Raw genomic sequence first — 23,365 nt, forward strand, 5'->3', positions numbered from 1 at the left:
AGTTTGGTGAGTTGTTCTACTGAATTATCAAACATGAGGGAATAATGGGAACCCCCAAATTTGTAGCCAGCTCTTCACAACTGTGGGTAGCTTGCAGACCACTAAACTCATGGCTGACGTGAGGGGAGTCTTGTGGAGGACTATGTCCTTACCATTTGAAGTTTGGTTTTTATCTCTGGGTCATTGATGTCACTCCAACAGCCTACCTGCTGTTATGATCTTATTACCCTGTGCTCCAGAAATAACAGTTGAAACTAGAGAAAAAAAGAAAAAAGAAAAAGAAACTAGAGACCAAGGTAGGTTTGGAGCTCAAAATGGGATATAAGACTCCAACTGGAGTCATGAGGATGTCCACATAAGCTGGTGGATGTCAGTCAAAGGCAGGGTGCCTCTGCAGGCCAGGGAGCACAGGGTCCAAATGCCCATATGAAATCCACATGGGGTGGTGGCCTGATGTGGAGTGAGGAGGGCAGCCAAGAATAAAGAGTCAGAACCTGAGCAGGATGAGGAGGCAACTTAAGTGCAGCGGTGACTTTGAGTAAGGTATTGGGAGCCCAAGCAGGATGAATAGGGCAACTACAAGGGAAGGCACCTCAGGCTGGGGGGTTGGAACCCAAGTTAGATGGAGAGAGTGTCTTTACAGAGGAGCAGCCTGGTACAGGGTGTGTAGGAATCTGAAAGGGATAAAAAGACTTCATATGGGGGTGGGAGTCAAGAAGGGGGTGGGCAGCAGCAGCAGCTTGACACACTACTGGAATCCAAGTGAAGTGAGGAAAAGGAGCTCCTGGCACAAGGCATTACTGAAGTCAAGTGGGGAAAGGAGGGGGTCCACATAACGGAGTAACCTTGCATAAGGTGAAGCCGAACTACTTCAAGGAGACCATCTGTGTGGGAGAAGAAGCAGTGACAGGAAATTGGCACATATAAGGGACTGATCAAATAAGGAAACATATTAAAGGATAAGGGGAGCCAGTTTTCTTACCTATCAGGGAAAGGATGTACACATATGGAAAGGAGATACAAATACAGAATGAGTCCCATGGTACTGGACTGAAACTGAGAGTACTGATATGAACTTATGGTTTTCATCATATATTTAGATAAAGACATGTAAATTTGCATATGTATGTGTAAGTGTATAGGTGTATACAATGTACTTACTATCTTTGTCCACTCAAATGGCCTGGGAGTAGCCCAACCACAAATGTTAGTCTTTAGTACTATTCTCCACTGAAAGGATCCACGGCTTTGTAGAAATGGTTGGTTCCAAAGCTGGGGCACAGACAAGTCTGGACCATCTTTTTTATACCAGAAAGTAAGGAAGTGATTAGAGAATGTGGGGACACAACAAAAGGGCATAGAAGCTAGTTGGAAGAGAATGCCCCGGCCATATCTGGGACAAAGTGAGCATCAAAATAAATTATGACAGTAGTGGATTAACATCCATTGAGTAAAAAGAAATCTGTAAGTCCATACTGATATAAATAAATAAGTGAACGAAAAAATCTGAAGTTTAAGAAACAAGAGACATTAACTGCAAAGTGAAAAAGAGTAACGTTACAGTGGAGAAGCTGGGAAGAGAGCACCTTAATTAAGTGATCCAAGTTAACATTATTAGGAATTGGACAAATAGAAACCACGTATCACCTAATAGGATGTAACAAGAACAAGAAGCATCACTTCTGAGATATTCCTGTCAAAAACACATAAAATGAATCTAATCACAAGGAAATTGTAAACCCATGCAAACTGAAGAACATTCTAAAAAATAATAGGTTTGTAGTCTCCACAAAAGTGTCAGGGTGATGAAAGTCAAGAAAAGACTGAGGAACTGATCTAGGATGAAGGAGACTAAAGAGACATAACAATTAATTACAATATATGATTTGGAACTAGATCATTTTGCTAAAAAGGACTTTACTGGGACAACCAGCAAAACTTGAACGGGGCTAAGGATAAGATGACAGTAACGTGTCAGTGTTAGCTTCTTGATTTTGATGAGTGTATTGGGGTTATGCAGAAGAATATTCTTTAGAAAAAAATAATGCACTAAAATATTTGGGATGATGGAGCAATCATATTGGCAAATTACTCTTACATGGTTCGGGAAAAAAAGTTCTTTATAATGTACTTGGAACTTTTAAGTTTGAGATGCTTCAGGAAATATATACTTAAAGGGAAACCAAGCAGACCAGAAACTTGACTTCTGAGTATGTTAAAAAGCTGAGAAGGGAAAGAAATTTTCCTCAATAAAAGTAAATTTTGTTGAAAGCACCCAGGTAATGTGAGGTGAGAATCCACTGCCTAAAGGTTTCTCTATTGCTCTTCCCTGAAGATGCTGCATCTCTCTCAATACTTCCATGTAACTTCTACCACTGGGCCTGGAGCTTCTTTGTTGCTTACTGATGCTTTGAGACATTCTTTGTCTCTCCTCCCTAAAACCACTTATACCACTGGCTTTGAATCTCCTGTGATCAGACAGTACAGTACCACTCACTTTCTTGCTCATTTTTGTACTCTATAAACCCTGGGAAGCCTTCATTTCTTGAAGGCTTTATTTCCTAATTTAAGGTCACTTTTTCAAAAACTAGTCTAGCCATAACTCTTGAACTCAATAGCTATGTAGGTAAACCTAATATTTGATCTCCTGGGTTCCTTTTCTCCTCTTTTTAAGTGTTCTTGCTCTCTAACCCTCTTCAGCTCCTCACTCTCCAGACTTTTATATTACCAGTGACTGCAATCCATCTGTAATTTGAATTTCTTCTTTTAAATTTCCAACTTTTAAGTTCAAAGGTACATGTGCAGGATGTGCAAGTTTGTTACACTGGCAAATGTGTGCATGGTGGTTTGCTGCACACATCATCCCATCCCCCAGGTATCAGGCCCAGCATCCACTAGGTATTCTTCCTGATCCTCTCCCTCCTCCCACCCCCTACCCTCCAACAGGCCCCAGTGTGTGTCATTCTCCCGGACATATTCATGTGTTCTCATTATTTAGCTCCCACTCATAAGTGAGAACATGTGTAATGTTTGTTGTAATGTGAATTTCACTCAACCTCTCCTCCCATACTTCCACCTGTCTTTCTAGTTCATACCCTCTGAGACCACAAGTTCAATAATCCTTTGACCACATTTAGGAGTAGATTCCATGAACCCTACTCCTTTTCATTATCCCCTTACTTTCTCTTAATTCCTTTTTTCCTTACCCATCTTAAATCCTATGATCCATCATTATAATACACTCTTGCATATAACCTATTAAGGATATGCTACCCTTGCTTTGTCATATTGACCTGGATAAATCCCAACTCCAGCTCTCTGCCCAATCCATACTTGTACCCACAAACTGGGAGAAAAATAAATAGCTATCTTGACTGGCTGTACTTTAAATTCATGACCATCAATTTCAAGTGGGTCTTTAGTGCTGTCTAGCAAACATACTGTTATGTTCCAAATCCATTTTATCCCCATATTCTTAGAAGACTATTTCATAAATTATTTTCTCTCCTCAAACCTAGCCTTCAGTCTCACTGATAAATTTGTTTCTTATTTCATGAGAAAATAAAAAAAATCAGAGGTTCTGTAAGCTCTACTACTGGATCTACCTGCAGATGCACCTAGACAAACTCCCTATTTCTCTGCTCCCCTTTCAGGCAAAACTCAAAAGTCTTTGCTATTTAGTGTGTTTGATTCATCTCCCATTCTCTCTTCAGCTCACTGTGTGATAGCCAGCCTCTAAAATGGCCTCCAGTGATTCTCTTCCTGGTATTCACACTATTGCACAATCTCCTACAAAGGACCAGGGTTGATCTATGTGATAGGAGTGATAGTAGGGACTGGGCACGGTGGCTCACGCCTATAATTCCAACACTTTGGGAGGCTGAGGCGAGCAGATCACTTGGGGTCAGGAGTTTGAAACCAGCCTGGCCAACATGGCGAAGTCCTGTCTCTAGTAAAAATACAAAAATTAGGTGGGTGTGGTGGTGGCCAACTGTAATCCCAGCTACTTGGGAGGCTGAGGCAGGAGAACTGCTTGAACCTGGGAGGCGGAGGTTGCAGAGTGAGCCGAGATTGTGCCACTGCACTCCAGCTTGGGCAACAGGGTGAAACTCCATCTCCAAAGAAAAAGAAGTAATAGTAGGATTTGTGTGAATACAGCAGAAGTAATTGATTATAACCTAATGAGAGATCCTGAGTCAGAGGCATGCAGCTAAATTTCTGACACACAGAAACTGTGAGATAATGTTTGTTGTTTTAAACTAAGTTATGGGATAAATTTTTACACAGCAATAATTCATACTCTAATCAGACTTTAGCCCAGATAACTGTTCTTATCAAAACGACTAAAGATTTCTGCTTTGCTAAATCCGAAGGTCAACTCTCAAACCTCATCTTACTTGACTTGTAATCAGTATCTAACATAGATACTATGATCCATCATATAATATGCATTCTCTCATTCTGATTCTTTTGTTTTTTTTTTTTCTACTTTTTTTTGAGACAGAGTCTTACTCTGTGCCCAGGCTATAGTGCAGTGGCACTTATCTTGGCTCAGTGCAGTCTCGACCTCCAGAGCTCAAGCAATCCTCTCACCTCAGCCAAGCTAATTTATTTTTTATTTTTTGTAGGTCTCATTATGTTGCCTATTCTCTCATTCTTGATACACTTCTTAAATGTAGCTTTCTGGACTTCACACTCTTCTAGTTCTACTCCTACCTCATGGGCCACCCCTTTTCCGTCTCTTTTTTTTGCAGGGGGGTGGGGGTGCTGTTTTTTTCTCATCAAGAAGCAGCATAGTGCAGTGGTTAGGAACATAGATTATGAAGCCAGACTGGCTAGGTTTTAGTCCTGGTTCTGCCACTTACTAGATCTGTGAACTTTGTTCATTCTTCTTTTCTATGCCTCACAACCAATTCTTCAGTAAACCCATTGGTTCTATCAACAATACTAAAAATGATCTGACAGAAAAAAGAAGGCTGCCTTTAGGAATGCTCTAAAGGAATTCTCATGCCAGATAAGAAGTTGTATACAAAATCAGTAATTTTAAATTGCTGTGAATGATTTCAGTGAAAGTTGCCTATATCCTCAACTGACATCAATATTTTAAGCTTTAAAAAAGAAATACCAGTGACTTACATGTAATAAACTTCGTCTTAATTTTATTCTCAAACCAGAAGCAACAGGCAACAGATGTGCAACTTCCTAGTCATTCATTCACTCATCCAATCAACAAATATTTACTGAATACTTACTATGTATCAGGTATTCTCTAGGTGTTCAGGATACACAGTAAAATGAAAGAGATAAAAATCTCCGACCTCATAGAGCTTACATCCTAACGGAGTGGTGTGATAGAGAATAAACATAGTAAGTAAATGACAGAATACATTTGAAAGTTGTAAGTATTAAGTGCTATGGAGAAAAATAAAGAAAGGAAAGAGGGATGAGAAAGATAGCAATTTTAAACAGAAAAGCCAGGCAATGCTTTCTTGAGAAGGGAACCTATCAGCAAAGAAGAAAACTGATTCCTGTGTTCTTTCCCCTACTACATGCCACTAGGTCGCTGTCCCCTCCTTCACCCTAGCAGAAGTCTGGAAGTTTATTCTCTGAAGAGAATAAAAGTCCTCTGAACTAAAAATCACCTGGCAAAACTGAGAGAGCATGAATATACGAGCATAGGCATATTGAATACTAAGTGCAGAGATTCCAGAATTGTTCTCTACTGGGCTCCTAGAAGCCTGTCAGCTAGATTCTTACTCTCTAGGAAGAAGACAGACAAGAGTCTTCTATGGCATTTCAAGAACTATAAAATCTTAGATTTTACCAAACTTGCAACCTAACAAGCTAGCCTGCCACAGTTTCATAGATGTTGGCAGAAGACACAAAACTCTTGGGTCAAAGACAAAAGGTTTGATTATGCACAGCATAGCAAGCAGCATGAGCTTCTTGTTCATGTTAGTTTCCCTTGTATTCACTCTTCCAAGTCCCATGGGAGTGACATGGAGGCAGGCCAGGTGGATACCATGCATGTGGTGGGTTTTTGGTCACAACTGAGGAACCCTAAGCTTAGGAAGCCTCTATCTTTTATAAGGGTAGCTATAAGAAAACCTATGTAACTTTTGCACTGTCCATTATACTGGAAAGTAAATAAATGTACTGTATGTTCTAGACAGAGACACTGTCTATAACTTCCAAAGCTGTTCATTGCACACATATCCTTAAAAAAGATGGTCTGTAAACAGAAGGCTTTCAGTGTCTCTGCTCATAAAATGTTTCTCTCTTCTCAGAAACATGAGAAACCACAGAGAAGAATTCTCAATGATATATACAGTATAATCTCAGATTCTTCACAGTTCTTGACATGGGGAATCTAATGAATTCAATGAAAAATAACTATCAATACTGACTTCAAAGATTCCTTAGACAAATGGCTCACCATTGCCCTAAAATGAAGCTCAGACAAGTCCCCTGTATGCTCTCAGAATTTCCCATCAGCCTTCCTTTCAGTCATGTTTAGACAACTGAGGCCTATCAAATATCAGGAGACTTTTAACATGTTTAAGTTAGAGACTAAAACAAAGAGAAAAAAAGTAACATACGAAAAATTTTTTTAAAAAAGAATACTGTTCTTAGAGAAGATATTACATTCATGAAACAGGAAAACATTGTTATAGCAAAGGAACACTCAGACAAAAGAGCACTTGGATTTTAAAATGAAGAGAGAAGCAATGAAAGAGAGGGAAGGAGAGAAGAAAAGGAGAAAAGAAGGAGAAAGGGAGTGGGAGAGAGAATAAGAGAGGGTAAAAGACAGAAAGCACAAAAGCAAATAGCTCAAAAAAGGGTTAAAAATAGAGGTGAAGAAATACCATAGTAGAGCAATAAGAGAACGGGAAAAAGGAGAAGAAAAAACTAAAACTTAAGAAAGCCAGTAAAGATGATCTACCTTGTAAACAAAAATTCCAAAAAGAAAGAACAAAGAAAACAGATGGGAGATAATTATTAACAAATTAAGAAATTTCTCAGAACTGAAGTAGAAAGACCCAAGGTACAGCATTATGTGCCATCAGAACCCCAGTTACCAAGAGGATATTCTACCAGATTCTTGAAAGGGGAAAAAGGTCACATAGAAGACTAAAAGTCAGTCTTTTTTTTATGGAGAAAAAAATAAGATTAGTAATCAGAATGGCTTTGGAACTCTTAACAGCAATGCTGCAAACCAAAAGATAATGGAGTAATATTTTCAAAATTCCAAAGAAAAAAGATTTCCAATCTAGAATTCTATACTTAGCTAAACTTCCAAACAACTGTTAAGGGTAGAATGAAAAGATTTTTAGATGCTGAAGGCTTCAAAATATTTATTTCCCATGCCACTTTTCTCAACAAGTTAACTATTTATAGGCTCTACGAAACTGAGAGAATAAACCAAGAAAGAGAAAAAATAGATGTTAGGAAATAAGAGATTCAACATAGAAGAGATGCAAAGGGAATGCCTAGGAAGATGGTGAAGGAAGATCCCAAACAGATCCTCTTGCTTAGATATACAGTGACCAATGTAGTTTGGATTTGTGTGCCATAAAAGATGGATATGTTAACATGCTTGCTGCTAGGGTACCAACTTTAACCTGAGGACAGATTAAAAGCTTGGCTAGATTTCTTTTCAGTGCTTGGCTTATTTGAAGGTGTACTAATGAAGTTTCTTGCCTAGATCATCTGATGATACTATTTTCACTTCACTGAAGTTTTCTGCTTTGGCCTGCTCTTGAGAGTTGGAGGAGGGCAATGTTAAGTTTAGATGCAAATCAGTCTGTTCCATATGTTAGATATCCAATATTTTATCACATTACAATCTTGCCAGAAGCCCTGAAAGTGGTAAACTCTCAGTTTTACACAATTCACTCTTGACCTTGCCCAAGAACATCTCCAAAGGGAGTCTTAAAACCTTTCAGGTATAAAGAAGCATACCATAACCCAGAGACTATGTTCAACTTTCCTTCTGGGAGACTTCTTTTAATAATAGCAATATTTACGCTATCTTACACAGCTGGGTTTGTGCTTGCCACTCAATTTTTTTCAAACTGAACCAGATATTTCCTTGGAATATATTCATACTGACAAAATACATTCATAATGATAAAACTATAAATAAAGCAAAAGAATAATTAACACAAACGTCAAGAGGGGTATACAGGAGGATTTTACAGTACTAGTAATGTTCTATTTCTTAAATGAAAGGTTGGGTACCTGGGTGTTCATTTTATTATTTAATAAAATAATGTGTTATGTAATCTTAAAAAAATGTGCAATACATTTCATAATACAAAGTTACACATTCATTATATAGCTGCTTTGTGCCATGGATTGTTCTCAGCTAAGTGGACTGAACAAAAAAACCAACCATCTTCCCTGACCTCACCTAATTCTGTAAATTACATCTACAATAAGTGTACAAAAGACAGAGTGCTATGAAATCTTACAATATGGGGGTGAACTTAGGCTGTGAAACCAGGAAAGGCTTTGTTGACAACATAGCATTTGAATTGAAACACCATGAAAAAGAGTCAAATGAAGATATAAGGGAAGAGCCTTTCAGGAGGAAGAAATGGAGATTTCTTGAAGGCAAGGACCTTGTCTCATTTATTTCTTACTTCATATTAGTATTATGAACATGATCAGCACTTATGGATGTGGAGAAACTGAAACTCTTGTGTACTGTTGGTGAAAACGTGAAACAGTATAGCTGCTGTGGAAAATACTATGGGGGTTCCTCAAAAAATTAAAAATAGAACGACTGGCCGCACACAGTGTGTGGCTCACGCCTGTTATCTTAGCACTTTAGGAGGCCAAGGCAGGAGGAACAGTTGAGTCCAGGAGTTCAAGCCCAGCCTGGGCAACAAAGTTAGGCTCCATATGTACAAAACATATGTGACTCACGGGGCTGAGGTAGGAGGACTACTTAAGCTCGAGGTCGAGGGCAGTGAGCCATGATCGCACCCCTGCACTCCAGCCTGGGTGACAGAGCGAGACCCTGTCTCAAAAAATAAAAATAATAAAAGTAGAACTACTACATAATCCAGCATGTCACTTCTAGTTATTCATCCAGAAGAACTGATAAAAGAGGGTCAAAGAGATGTTTGCACACTCACATTCATTGAAGCATTATTCATAATAGTCAAGAGGTAGAAACAACCAAATGTCTATCTACAAATTAATGGATAAAGAAAATGTGGCATGTACATATTAAAGAATATTATTCAGCCTTAGAAAAGAAAATCCTGTCATAGCTACAACGTGGAAAAACCTTAAGGACATTATGCTAGGTGAAATAAGCCAGTCACAGAAAAGCAAATACTGCATGACTCCACTTATATGAGGTATCGAAAGCAGTCAAACTCATAGAAACAGAAAGCAGAATGTGGGTTGAGAGGGGGTAGGAAAATGGGGAGTTGCTGTTCAATGGTATAGAATTTCAGTTATTCAAGATAACAAAATTTTAGGTCAGGCATGGTGGCTCATGCCTATAATCCCAGCACTTTGGGAGGCCAAGGCGGGTAGATCACTTGAGGTCAGGAGTTTGTGACCAGCCTGGTCAACATGGTGAAACCCCATCTCTACTAAAAAAAAAAAAAAAAAAAAAAAAAAAAAATTGGCCAGGCATGGTGGTGCATGCCTATAATCCCAGCTACTCGGGAGTCTGAGGTGGGAGAATTGCTTGAACTGGGAAGACGGAGGTTGCAGTGAGCCGAGATCACACCACTGCACTTCAGCCTGGGTGACAAAGTGAAACTGTCTCAAAAAAAATAAATAAAAGAAAAATAACTGAAATACTGTTCTGTTATTCCTTTTTACACTTTAATGTTATTATCAAACTGAAGGGTCTGGGAAACAAGAAGACCTAAACGTGTATGCTAAGATTACTGTCTTGAATCTGAAACTTTGTTTTCTAATATTTGCTAGATGATAACAACTCCATTAAGTCAGAAACCACATTAATCTTTTTCACTGCTTTAATTTAGGACTGAGCACTTAGGTTTCACACATAATAGGCAATCATAAAGTATTTATTTAATAAATGAATGTTCGTCTAACTTCTTAATTTAATATCCTATTTCCTTGTTCAAATGACTTGATTTTTATTTTGCCCATCAGTTATCTGCTAACACAAACATTCAGATCTATAGTTTTCAAGACTTGAGATAATTAGAGGCTTCTAAATGCTTATATTCAATCATGATAATTTACATTTTATTTCTATCACTATCTGCATTTCCATTTCCTTTGGTTAAACAGTTAGCACTGGTATCTTTCATTTATTTTGTGAACAAGTGACTATTCATTCAACCATAATTTATTAAGTCTCTCAAATATTGGGAACTAAGAGACATGAACATAAGTAAGAACTCTGCCCATTTTCAGAGCTCCCAGTCTAGTTTGGATAGAAACATTCAATAAATAATTGCAGTACAATGTGATAATCTCTTAACTGCCTATTTCAGCAAGCCAAAGCAAATGGCAATCTAACACTATCTTTTAAACCAGGTAAAAAGACAATTAAAGGGCAATGACAGAAGCAGTTGAATCTGAGGAAAGCAAAATGGAGGCTTGCCAAATGACTTCCATTTTGTAATCTACGTAGTTTAATTGAAGGACCTAACTTTATGGTGAGTTCTCCATTTATGGCTGTTGAGATTATTCAATTACTGATAACAGTAAAGGATTAGTGACATAATATGAAATGTCTCTAGCTCCTTTTCCTCATTTTTTTTAAAGCACTGTTCTTTAATGGTGATTAATGTTTGTTTTAGTAGAATCCCATTTCTGAGAAAAAATTATAACAACATAAGCTAAGAGAGGTACGCAGAAAGTGCTATGGGCCAGGAGTAGTGGCTCATACCTGTAATCCTGGCACTTTGGGAGGCAGAGGTGAGAAGACTGCTTGAGGCCAAGAGTTTGAGACCAGCCTGGGCAACATAGTAAGACTCTCATCTCTACAAATTTTTTTTTTTTTTAAATTAGCCCAGTGTGGTGGCATGCGCCTGTAGTCCCAGCTACTGTGAGAGGCTGATGTGGGATTATCACTTGAGCCCAGGTGTTCAAGGCTATAGTGAACTATGATCACACCACTGCACTCCAGCCTAGGTGACAGAGCAAGACCCTATCTCAAAAAAAAAAAAAAAAAAAAAGAAAAAGAGGTATGACAGCAAGGCAAAGGAAACATCTAACTGCTTAGGGGAGTTACCTACGGTTTTAAAAAGGAGGTAATAAGGAGAGGAGAGGAGAGCATGCACAAAATATGAGCAAATAGAACCCATCAAACCCGAGAAACTGAAAGTGGTTCCATGGAATCCACAAGGAGAACGGTGGGAAACAAAATTCGACACGTAGGATAGGATCAAATCATGAAAAATCTTAACACAGCAGAACTATCCCAACATTTCAGTGGCTCTCAAAGGAAGGCCCTGAAAAGCTGGTGGCTGAGCAAAGCTTAAGGAGACAACTAATAGAGGAGAAAGATATGGTTCTGCTAACAGCACTTCAGAATATTTGAAGCTTTATTCCAAGTAGCTAATTAACCACTGCCAAAATAAAGTAACTGGGACAATCTTTCCTTACTTTTATAACTAGCCCTTATTTCCAGCCTTCCTTTCTCCTTGATGTTAACTTTTTGAAACTGCTATCACCTACCTAAAAGCTGGGTGGTAGCATATAGGAAGAAAAATGAAATACATATATACACACACAAAGAATATTATCCAAGACAGAGAAGTGGCCTTAGAAAAAACCTGGTCAAATATCAATAACTGCATTTTTTTTTTTTTTAACCAACCTGGGTTGATTTCTTGTAAGTCTAAATGCTTATCTAGTTGTAAAGCTTATATCAAAATGGAGAACTTTTTTTATTAAGACCTTCCCCACACATTATCATTTGAATTTTTGTGAAATTTCCCTTTTTTTCTCCATTTCAATCTTATTAGTACTAATATTGGCTACCAAATACTGTGTGCTGGGCACTGTGCTTTATGGAAATCATTATTAATCATTTTGGCAACCTTATATTGTAGGGATTAATATACACATTTTACAGACACCAAGGTTCTGATAATCTGCCCAGAAATCAAATGCCACAGCTGTTTGTGCCACAGCCTGTGCTTGGCCATCAATGTCACACTGATAAACTATTTCAAACATATGTGTTCTCTCATATACACCACAGAACTCCAACACTAGTAAGGAACAGCTATCTCATTGGAGAGAAAAGATGGAAAGGAGCTATAAAAAAAGTTAAACCATATCATTCAACTAACCTGTCTACACGTAGAGTGAATTATTGAAAACTAAGAAGGAAATTACATATAAATGGCTTTTTCTTAGACTGTTTTTCCTTATATCAAGCTGGTTCTGAGATCCTAGAGTCCACCTTATTTCAGCATTTTAACTACTGGGGCAATTTAGGACAGAAAGGGAGGGCAAGACACAGGGAAAAGATATTTACTGAGCATGGTACTAGATCTCTTTATACAATTTTCTAATTTAGTTTTTACATAAACACTGTGAGAAGGATTATATCTATCACACTGATAAGGAAAGAAAGACTCAAATAAATGGAATAATTTGCTTAAGACCAAATAGCTAGTGAGTGGCAGAACAAGATTTGAAACTGGTTATGCCCAAATTAAAACACATTCCACAGATGAAGCTAGCTTTATAAGAATAGAAATGCAGTCCCAGGTACCTAGATTTCCATGATGTATTACATAAATTTAGGGATCTTTCAGGAGTTTTCTTCTTCTCTTCAGTTCTTCCTTCTTGCTCTTGGTCATACTAGTTCATGTTTCCTATCTCATAAATAGTTTTATTGGTTTTCAGAAAAATATGAAATTTTAAAATTATATTTATTAACATGAAATGTTATCCTATGCACTTCATTACTTGCTATATAATAGAAATTATACATAACACGGAAAAATTATGTTTCAGTTCTTTACATAAAATGGTTCATAGCATAATGAGTCAAAACATGACTGTTTTCCATTATTCCTTGTATCTCTAGAACTCTATATTTAACACATTGAGGTATATAACATAAAAGGTATACAGCCCTTTACAGTCTAAGTACTTTCAGTTATTTAATGCACAACAACCCTGTGAAGCAGGTAATACACTGCACAGAGGAGAAACTGAAGCTCAAGGAGGTTAAGTGAGTTTTCCCAGGTAGCACAGTAGGAAGACAGACTCCTGATTCCAAGTCACTATCAGAGCTGCATCTCTGAATTAACAGTTTCTAAACTACATTAAGATTTATCTATCTATAGGCTTGGCGCGGTGGCTTATGCCTGTAATCCCAGCACTCTGGGAGGCTGAGGCAGTGGATCACTTGAGGTGAGGAATTTGAGACCAGCCTGGCCAACCTGATGAAACCCCATCTTTACTAAAAATACAAAAATCAGTCAGGTGTGGTGGTGCGCGCCTGTAATCCCAGATACTCGGGAGGCTGAGGCAGGAGAATTTCTTGAGTCCGGGAGGCGGAGGTTGCAGTGAGCCAAGATCCCACCATTGTGAGACTCTACTTAAAAAAAAAAAAAAAAAAAAAAGATGGCTATCTAGATAGATAGATAGATAGATAGATAGATAGATAGATAGATAGATCTTCTACCTATCTCTTCTTCTCTTAAATTCTTCCTTCTTGCTCTTGGTCACACTAGTTCATGTTTCCCATCTCATAAATGGTTTTATTGGTTTTCAGAAAAATATTCTTAGCTAGCTATCTAACAGTGATCCACATCAATACCAAAGTAACTAGACCTGCCTTAATTGTTTAACTGGACACTTATGATCTTCCTTATTTATGTTGGATAGTCATTTCAATTCTAGAAACGCTTTCCTTCTTGTGTTACCACCAAAGTGCAAATACTTGTTTTCAATCTTTAGAATCAACCAATAGACAACGGACAAAAGATTTAACTAGTTACAAAACAGGATATGAATGTCAGCAACCTTGATAATTCCAACAGAGGTTGGAAAGTAGAAAGACAGAAAATTTGAAAAGAAAAACATGGTAGGACTGTTTATATCCTTATTTCAAAATAAGGAGTCTGTCATGATCACTGAAGTGGAAAATGGAGCTTTAAATATACTGTTTGAAGCTACAGAGACTGGTCAGAAACACATAAGAGAATAACAGTATCTCTTTTAAAAGACTGGGGGAGAGGGAACGAGGAAATGGTGTAAATAAGATAAACAGTCTTCTTATCATAACAGTAAGTCCATTGACAATGTCCATATGGAGGTAACCACAAGGACTAGAGACACGGGTAAAAGTTGTTACATCTAGAAAACAAGATACAGTTTTTACTACAAGTCTTTCTGGACTAATTGATCTTTGTTGTTATTGTTGTTGAGATGGAGTCTCACACTGTCGCCCAGGCTGGAGTGCAGTGATGCGATCTTGGCTTACTGCAACCTCCACCTCCCAGGTTTAAGCGATTCTCCTGCCTCAGCCTCCCAAGTAGCGGGAATTACAGGCACCCGCCACCATGCCTGGCTGATTTTTTTTTTTTGCATTTTTAGTAGAGACGGAGTTTCACTATGTTGGTCAGGCTGGTCTCGAACTCCTGACCTCGTGATCCGCCCACCTCAGCCTCCCAAAGTGCTGTGATTACAGGCGTGAGCCTCTGCGCCTGGTGACTAATTGATCTTTTAACCATATGCTGTATATTATTTTGATAAAAAAATTTTTTTCCAGAAAAAATGATGGATGAATATTAAAAAGCAAACTAAACAAAATACATTTAATCTTAATAATACTATCATTACTAGGATGTCATTATTTAAACTTTTTATGAAAACTGCATAATATTTCAAACTGCAGCCAGATTCCTAAAACCAGCAATGACTTTTCTGTTGTAAAAGTCTATGAATGCTTTTCTTACCAATCAATTTTCAATAGTTCTATAAATACTCATTGTCTTTCATGACTGATGTTATTGCAGATGACAGCTATTTCCTGACTCAAACCTCTCACAAGCATAATCTTGTGCTGGAAATAATTTAAATGTACGGCAATAAGCTGTATAATACCATCTAATTCCCATCCCATTCAACCTGCTCCACTGTAACTCACAGACAGAAATCAATTTTAAACTATTTTTCCTAAAAGTTTTCTCAAAATATACAGAAGGTATATGAATTACGGTAAAATTCAGTGCTGGAAGGAAAAGGTATTAAGATGAAAGTACGAATCAAAGTTAAAAGAAAAATAGAGCAGGTAATAAAAGGCATAGAGAAAAACAAGTCCTTAAAAGAAAAAACGAATTTTTAAGGAACAGACGTAAAAAATTAACACAAAGGATAAAAGAAAATTATCCTATATAAAGCTATTCATGTTCAAGGATAAGACTAGAAATCAATGATATGTATTTATTAAAAGTTAGTTAAATACATGGGAGCAATTTCTTGAGGCAGAAAAGGATACCTTTCCTTGATAATTTACTAATAGTAAAAAGATAACACACTGTAAGAACTCGTTAGTGCTACTGTAAAATGAAATTTTGAGAAGGATATAGAAGGCAGAAACAATATCTCAAAGATTGTAATAACTTGGCGGCCTTCTTTGCCTTGTTTTTTCAGATTGCTGGGGAGGAAATGCATCTAGACAGAAGAACATTATTTTGGTTCAAACTAATACTTATGAGACTCATGTCATAAGTCACCACATCCCATCAATCACTATCCTCTATAATATTCATATTAATTTAACATTTAACAAGATAGAGGCTATTCTGGGGTAAACTGGCAGGAAATACTTGATACTTTACCAGATTTACCTTATCACAGGTGCCCAGAGGATGAAACAACATTCAAAAGCTATGGAAAACGACCTATACATACAAGGTAATCATGTTGGGAATAGTGTCAGGCAGGGGAAAAACAGCATGTCTCACAATTTGTTCAGAGCCACTTTATTGGAAAGGCTTTGCACATATCTTTGCAAACCACAAACAAGAAAAACAAGTTATCATAAATTAGAGAAATAAAAATAAAATACATTAATATAATATTTGAAATATGAAAGATCTTAAGAAGTCATATTTGTTAGCACATTTCAGACATGACAGATAAAAGTTTGCTATTTTCAAAGAGAATGAGAAAAAAGGGTGAAAGAGATTTTATGTATTTCTTTCTTCTTCTGTCCCAAATCTGGTTCTTGTGCTTGCTATTTTGGCTGCTATCATTTAACTAAAAGTATGTAATCTTCTGAAAATCTCTGGTATAATGCTATTAAAAAATACACAGAGATAATGTTTTCACATATGTGAGATTTTCACATATTATATAATATGGAAGCCTATCATTTTCAAACTCAGGCTTCCCTTTTATAGACTGGTGTCTGCCACAAACTATTTATTTTTAAAAGATATTTCCTTTAAATATACTAGTAAACCATCAGATCACTACATTTCATCGTCTATTATATGCAACTGATAGTATCAGAACCTAGAAACTTAATTGGCAGCAGCAATGATTAAATCTAGGCATAACTAAGAAAAAAAAATTAAGTACCCAGGAAAAGGCTAAGAGAAGGTACTCTATTTGGGCATTTCTGACACAGTTTGTCATGTCAAAATAACATTACTTTGTAAATAACATTAATTATATGTAATATTTCTGCCATACCAATGACCTAGAGATTGAATTATAACTTGTTAATTTTTATAAAGATAAATCCTTTCCAACCAGTATTTAGTTGATGAAGAATAGTGATCATGGAACTTGGTTCAAATAGGGTTGTCCATGAAATAAATTCATTTTTATCTTTTCTAGAATATTTTTTTCTCTCAAAAGACAAAGAAAGGACTGAGCAGCTATAAAATGTCCACTTTTCTGGTGAGTAAAACTGACAACGTTGAACAAACATACTCATTTGGAAAATAAAATGTCAGATGGAAGACGTTTCTTGTGTAAGATGAGGCTAAATACAAATATCACAATATTCACATTGTTAATGCACAGATTAGGTGTAACCTAATAAAGGCTGAATGATTTCATGCCCTGAAACTATGTACGGAAAGAATCTTGACTGAGTCTGTAGCACCATCCTGTCACTATCAAATAAAATAATAAATGAACACTCACTAGATCTAAAAGCTCAGTTGCTGCAGTAAATAGTCATTGACAGAAAATGTATCGGTCATGTATTTAGCTCATAAATTACGAAAGACAAAACACTCAAAAAGCCTTGGAAAAACATCTGTAAGATGGGACATGCTATGAAAACACAGAAAGGACATTTCCTTGTTGCCATACAGTACATCTGTGTTCTTTAAAACATAGCATCCACTCTGAGTTATCAGGATAAAAACTGTTCTCAAAGGTCCAGAAGTTGCTGAATGACACACCTGACTTTAGATCACTGCAATGAATAGATTCTGAGGTTCCTGCCCAGAGTCATAATTCTAAACTATTGTTAACCAAGATAATGCCACTACCACACCAGAAAAGGGTGCTCCTGACTGAACTGTAATACAAGTAGCAGCAAGTACAGTCACTCAAGGGCCACTGGACTAGGAAGAGTAATCAGGGGTTACTGTTAAATCTTTTCACAATTTATTTCTGATGCCCTTCCTTATCCTCAGCTCACAAGTTTCAATAAGCAGAGGTAGAGAAATGTTTCCATAAAGTTAGGGCAAGGTAACTTATTACTGAAAGAGGAAGTTACTTGAGGAGTAAGTTAATATTATGAAGAAAATAGTCTTTAATGAAACACATCAACTAAATTAAATACTATGACACTTAATTACATCCTTTACACCAACCTAAAAATCTAACCAACAAGATTTTATTTTCAAATGATACTTTTGTCCACCATTCATTATTCCCAAAGAATAATTCTGACATTCAAAATCTTTCTTGGAACTGATTTGTAATAACTAAGCACAGTTAAAATTTCCAGTCCTCTGAGGTAATTATTTGGAATCTGCGAAAAACAAAGTAGAAACAATTCTCTGTATGATACAGAGAAATGCTAAATGATTAATGATTAACTCAATGATTTAAAATGTTTCATTTGTAAATGTAAAGAATTTCTAAATCTATTCTTTCAGAAAAGGAATAAAGAATGGAGAAATCATGCCTGACATAACAAGGAGATAGTTGGGTTTGATACAAGTAAGACTATATAGTAACTGAAATTTAGAAATCAGCAAATGTTTTCTTCTAGCATACTTCCTTTTGGTCTTTGAATCAATCATTTGCTGAGAACTTACAATTTATCTGGTTTTGTCTGTTTTCTACCATTTCCCCATTTCTCTTTCAAGAATTATCTTTTTTCTCCATTGATTAGATTTTTCTGGGTTAAACTGACTAATTTCACATCCAAACATTTAAAAAGTAATGTTACCTCATTAATTCCATATTAAAATGAAACAAAATATAAAAATCTTAACTTCCGTACAAATTATGAACTCAATCTCAAAAAATCTCTCAGGTTCTCATACAAGGACAACTTTATTGGTCAAGAATCAATATTCAGGCCGGGCGTGGCCAAGGCGGGTGGACCACGAGGTCAAGAGATCATGACCATCCTGGCCAACACGGTGAAACCCCGTCTCTACTAAAAATACAAAAATTAGCTGAGTGTGGTGGTGCACGCCTGTAGTCCCAGCTACTTGGGAGGCTGAGACAGGAGAATTGCTTGAACCCGGGAGGCGGAGGTTGCAGTGAGCCGAGATCGCGCCACTGCACTCCAGGCTGGCTATAGGACAAGATTCCGTTTCAAAAGAAATGAATTAATATTCATAGGTTTGACATTATTTCTCTCGAAACTTTAATAATAAGGAACGAACATATCTTTAAAATTTATTACTTAAAAGTGGTTAGACTATTTAACCTTGCAGAATATATGTCAAGTATCTTGCTATCTTGAAAGATACCTCACAAACTAAAATCTGAGGATTTTCTCAACTGGCAACTTTAGGAGATAAAACTGAGCTAGAAATCTAGTCTACTGGATCCAAGGATGTTCAAAAGAGTACACCAAATCTGTCACGTCATGTCAGCTTGTTTTATTACCTCTATGTTTCGTGAAAGTAGACTTACAAAAGATGATCTGTTATGGCAATAATATATACATTGACATGTATGCCAAGCCAAGAATAAATTCTTTTTCATTTCAAGATGAATGAATATACAAAATATATATATATATACACACATATACATGTATATATACATATGTGTGTGTGTGTGTGTGTGTGTGTGTGTGTATTTGTCATAAGCAACAGACCTCTGTGAGCATTTTAATAGTCTTCAGGAAGATAAACTCCACACTATATATAATTCATTAAAATTTAACATTAGTCTCAGTATACAAAATCAATGTGCAAAAATCACAAGCATTCCTATACACCAATAACAGACAAACAGAGAGCCAAATCATGAGTGAACTCCCATTCACAATTGCTTCAAACAGAATAAAATACCTAGGAATCCAACTTACAAGGGATGTGAAGGACCTCTTCAAGGAGAACTACAAACCATTGCTCAACTAAATAAAAGAGGAGACAAACAAATGGAAAACATTCCATGCTCATGGATAGGAAGAATCAATATTGTGAAAATGGCCATAATGCCCAAGGTAATTTATAGATTCAATGCCATCCCCATCAAGCTAACAATGACTTTCTCCACAGAATTGGAAAAAAATACTTTAAAGTTCATATGGAACCAAAAAAGAGCCTGCACTGCCAAAACAATCCTAAGCAAAAAGAACAAAGCTGGAGACATCATGCTACCTGACTTCAAACTATAATACAAGGCTACAGTAACCCAAACAGCATGGTACTGGTACCAAAACACCATGGCATTGGTACCAAAACAGAGAGATAGACCAATGGAACAGAACAGAGGCCTCAGAAGTAATACTACACATCTACAACCATGTGATCTTTGACAAACCTGACAAAAACAAGAAATGGGGAAAGGATTCCCTATTTAACAAATGGTGCTGGGAAAACTGGCTAGCCATATGTAGAAAGCTGAAACTGGACCCCTTCCTTACACCTTATACGAAAATTAATTCAAGATGGATTAAAGACTTAAATGTTAGATCTAAAACCATGCAAACCCTAGAAGAAAACCTAGGCAATACCATTCAGGACATGGGCATGGGCAAGGACTTCATGACTAAAACACCAAAAGCAATGGCAACAAAAGCCAAAATTGACAAATGGGATCTAATTAAACTAAAGAGCTTCTGCACGGCAAAAGAAACTGCCATCAGAGTGAACAGGCAACCTACAGAATGGAAGAATATTCTTGCAATCTACGCATCTGACAAAGGGCTAATATGCAGAATCTACAAAGAACTTAAACAAATTTACAAGAAAAAAATCAAACAACCTCATCAAAAAGTGGGCCAAGGATATGAATAGACACTTTTCAAAAGAAGACATTTATGCAGCTAACAGACATATGAAAAAATGCTCATCATCACTGGTCATCAGAAAAATGCAAACCAAAACCACAATGAGTCACACCAGTTAGAATGGTGATATTAAAAAGTCTGGAAACAACAGGTGCTAGAGAGGATGTGGGGAAATAGGAACACTTTTACACTGTTGGTGGGAGTGTAAATTAGTTCAACCATTATGGAAGACACTGTGGTGATTCCTCAAGGATCTAGAACTAGAAATATCGTTTGACCCAGCGATCTCATTACTGGGTATATACCCAAAGGATTATAAATCATGCTACTATAAAGACACATGCACACGTATGTTTACTGTGGCACTATTCACAATAGCAAAGACTTGGAACCAACCCAAATGAACATCAATGATAGACTGGATTAAGAAAATGTGGCACATATACACCATGGAATACTATGCAGCCATAAAAATGGATGAGTTAATGTCCTTTGTAGGGACATGGATGAAGCTGGAAACCATCATTCTCAGCAAACAATCGCAAGGACAGAAAACCAAACACCGCATGTTCTCACTCATAGGTGGGAAATGAACAATGAGAACACTTGGACACAGGGCGGGGAACATCACACACTGGGGCCTGTTGTGGGGTGGAGGGATGGGGGAGGAATAGCATTAGGAGAAATATCTAATGTAAATGACAAATTAATGGGTGCAGCAAACCAACATGGCACATGTATACATATGTAAACAAACCTGCATGTTGTGCACATGTATCCTAGAACTTAAAGTATAATAATAAAAAATAAAAATAAAAAATTTAACATTAACCAACATTTTAGTATCCATAGTATGATAAAAAGATAATCCTAAACACTTCAAATACCCAACAAGTTTTTTAAAATTTCAAAATGGACTGAATTATGCTCAGCATAGCTCTAGTGTTAGGTGTATTTTATTATTTTTATGACGCTTTAAAAACTAGTAATTCATACTAGGCTTACATAATAACTCTTTAGAATGTTTCATTAACTGGTTCATTTTCTAACTACATGTAATGAAACAGCATATATTGCATTGGGAAAGCTGAAAAATGACCACTAATTATGTCAGGGCCACCAGTTTTAACCTAACCCCTTTAATGCTGGTGTCTCTCCTCAGAATATGAGTAACTAACAAAGCTGCTGTAACATGTCTATTTCATACCTTCCTACATTGCCTTTTGGCTCTGTTTCATAATTAGAGAACCTAATCCAGAAAAAAAAAGTTGGTTTAAAAAATGTCCTCAAAATGCATACCATAAAACTTTATCATAAAACACCTTTATAAACCTAAGTCAAATTGTATGTTCCCATTTACCGCGTATCTTTTTAGATAGCATCTTATATGATATAATGGATACCAATCCTATGTTTGTTTTCATGAAACTTTAATATACATTGTTTGATGTGCTCATTGTAAGAAATCTAAGAAGGAGACAGAGTATCTATAATCAAGTCTGTTTTACTGAGGCCCCAAATATATTTCTTACAATGGTTATCATAATGATGTTATTTGGTATCTTATATCTATAATGAAAAAAATTTATTAAGTTATTGACCATTAAAATGTTGTTTCAGATTATTTTTTAAATTTGAACGTATTCCTTGGCTTACCTGTTGCATGCAACAAACTAGCTTCTACTCTGTGGGGAATTCTTGATGGAATTTTCATAGAAGCACGAATCTGGTAAAAACTGAAGTAAAATAAACAAGGAAGTTATTTCAAAACATATTTAAAAATATGCAATGCCCCAACTTCCACATTTGTATCCGTATTAAAATAATAAAGTTGGCCTAATTATATCAGTCTCTCATAACATTTACTATTGTTGGAAAAAAAAATCAGACTTACATATCAAATATAAGCATGGCATAAAACCAACAGAGAAACCCAGTATATATAAAGATAAATGAAGGAAACAGATACAATACATATAATATTTCTTACTTTGTATGTGATAGCAACCTGTGGAAATAGAAAAGCATCTAAGAACTTCATTGTTTCATTTGGCTCATTCTTTTCTTTTATAAAATAAAAAGATAATTACTTATAATGTAATTTTGAGAAAATATAAGATCCATTATACATAGTTTTTAAAAACTGGACTCTATAAATGACAAAATGAAGATATCAGTTGGTTTAAAGAATTCTGTTTTTCTTTTTCAAGGTCAGAGCTATGTGTTTATGTACTTTTACTTACTTATTTATTTATTTATTTATTATACTTCAGGGTTTTAGGGTACATGTGCACAATGTGCAGGCTTGTTACATATGTACCCATGTGCCATGTTGATTCCCTGCACCCATCAACCCATCATTTAGCATTAGGTGTATCTCCCAATGCTGTCCCTCCCCCCTTCCCCCACCCCACAACAGTCCCCGGAGTGTGATGTTCCCCTTCCTGTGTCCATGAGTTCCCATTGTTCAATTCCCACCCATGAGTGAGAACATGCGGTGCTTGGTTTTCTGTCCTTGCGATAGTTTACTGAGAATGATGTTTTCCAGCTTCATCCATGTCCCTACAAAGGACACGAACTCATCATTTTTTATGGCTGCATAGTATTCCATGGTGTACATGTGCCACATTTTCTTAATCCAGTCTATCGTTGTTGGACATTTGGGTTGGTTCCAACTCTTTGCTATTGTGAATAGTGCCACAATAAACATACGTGTGCATGTGTCTTTATAGCAGCATGATTTATAGTCCTTTGGGTATACACCCAGTAATGGGATGGCTGGGTCAAATGGTATTTCTAGTTCTAGATCCCTGAGGAATCGCCACACTGACTTCCACAATGGTTGAACTAGTTTACAGTCCCACCAACAGTGTAAAAGTGTTCCTATTTCTCCACATCCTCTCCAGCACCTGTTGTTTCCTGATTTTTTAATGATGGCCATTCTAA

The 23,365-nt window shown here is 36.6% G+C and overlaps 1 protein-coding gene across 13 annotated transcripts in view; it reads right to left on the reverse strand.

The window, feature by feature from the left end:
• FAM135A (family with sequence similarity 135 member A) overlaps nucleotides 1-23,365 on the reverse strand; it is a 146,511-nt gene that overhangs the window by 87,136 nt on the left and 36,010 nt on the right. For all 13 annotated transcript variants that reach the window (XM_055257111.2, XM_055257074.2, XM_063630508.1 and 10 more), the window contains one exon: nucleotides 22,076-22,155. In XM_055257111.2, coding sequence (XP_055113086.2) covers nucleotides 22,076-22,155 — 80 coding nt within the window. The remainder of the gene's footprint in view (nucleotides 1-22,075; nucleotides 22,156-23,365) is intronic.

This window comes from Symphalangus syndactylus, chromosome 2, assembly GCF_028878055.3.
Source record: "Symphalangus syndactylus isolate Jambi chromosome 2, NHGRI_mSymSyn1-v2.1_pri, whole genome shotgun sequence".
NCBI classification, from domain to species: Eukaryota; Metazoa; Chordata; class Mammalia; order Primates; family Hylobatidae; genus Symphalangus; species Symphalangus syndactylus.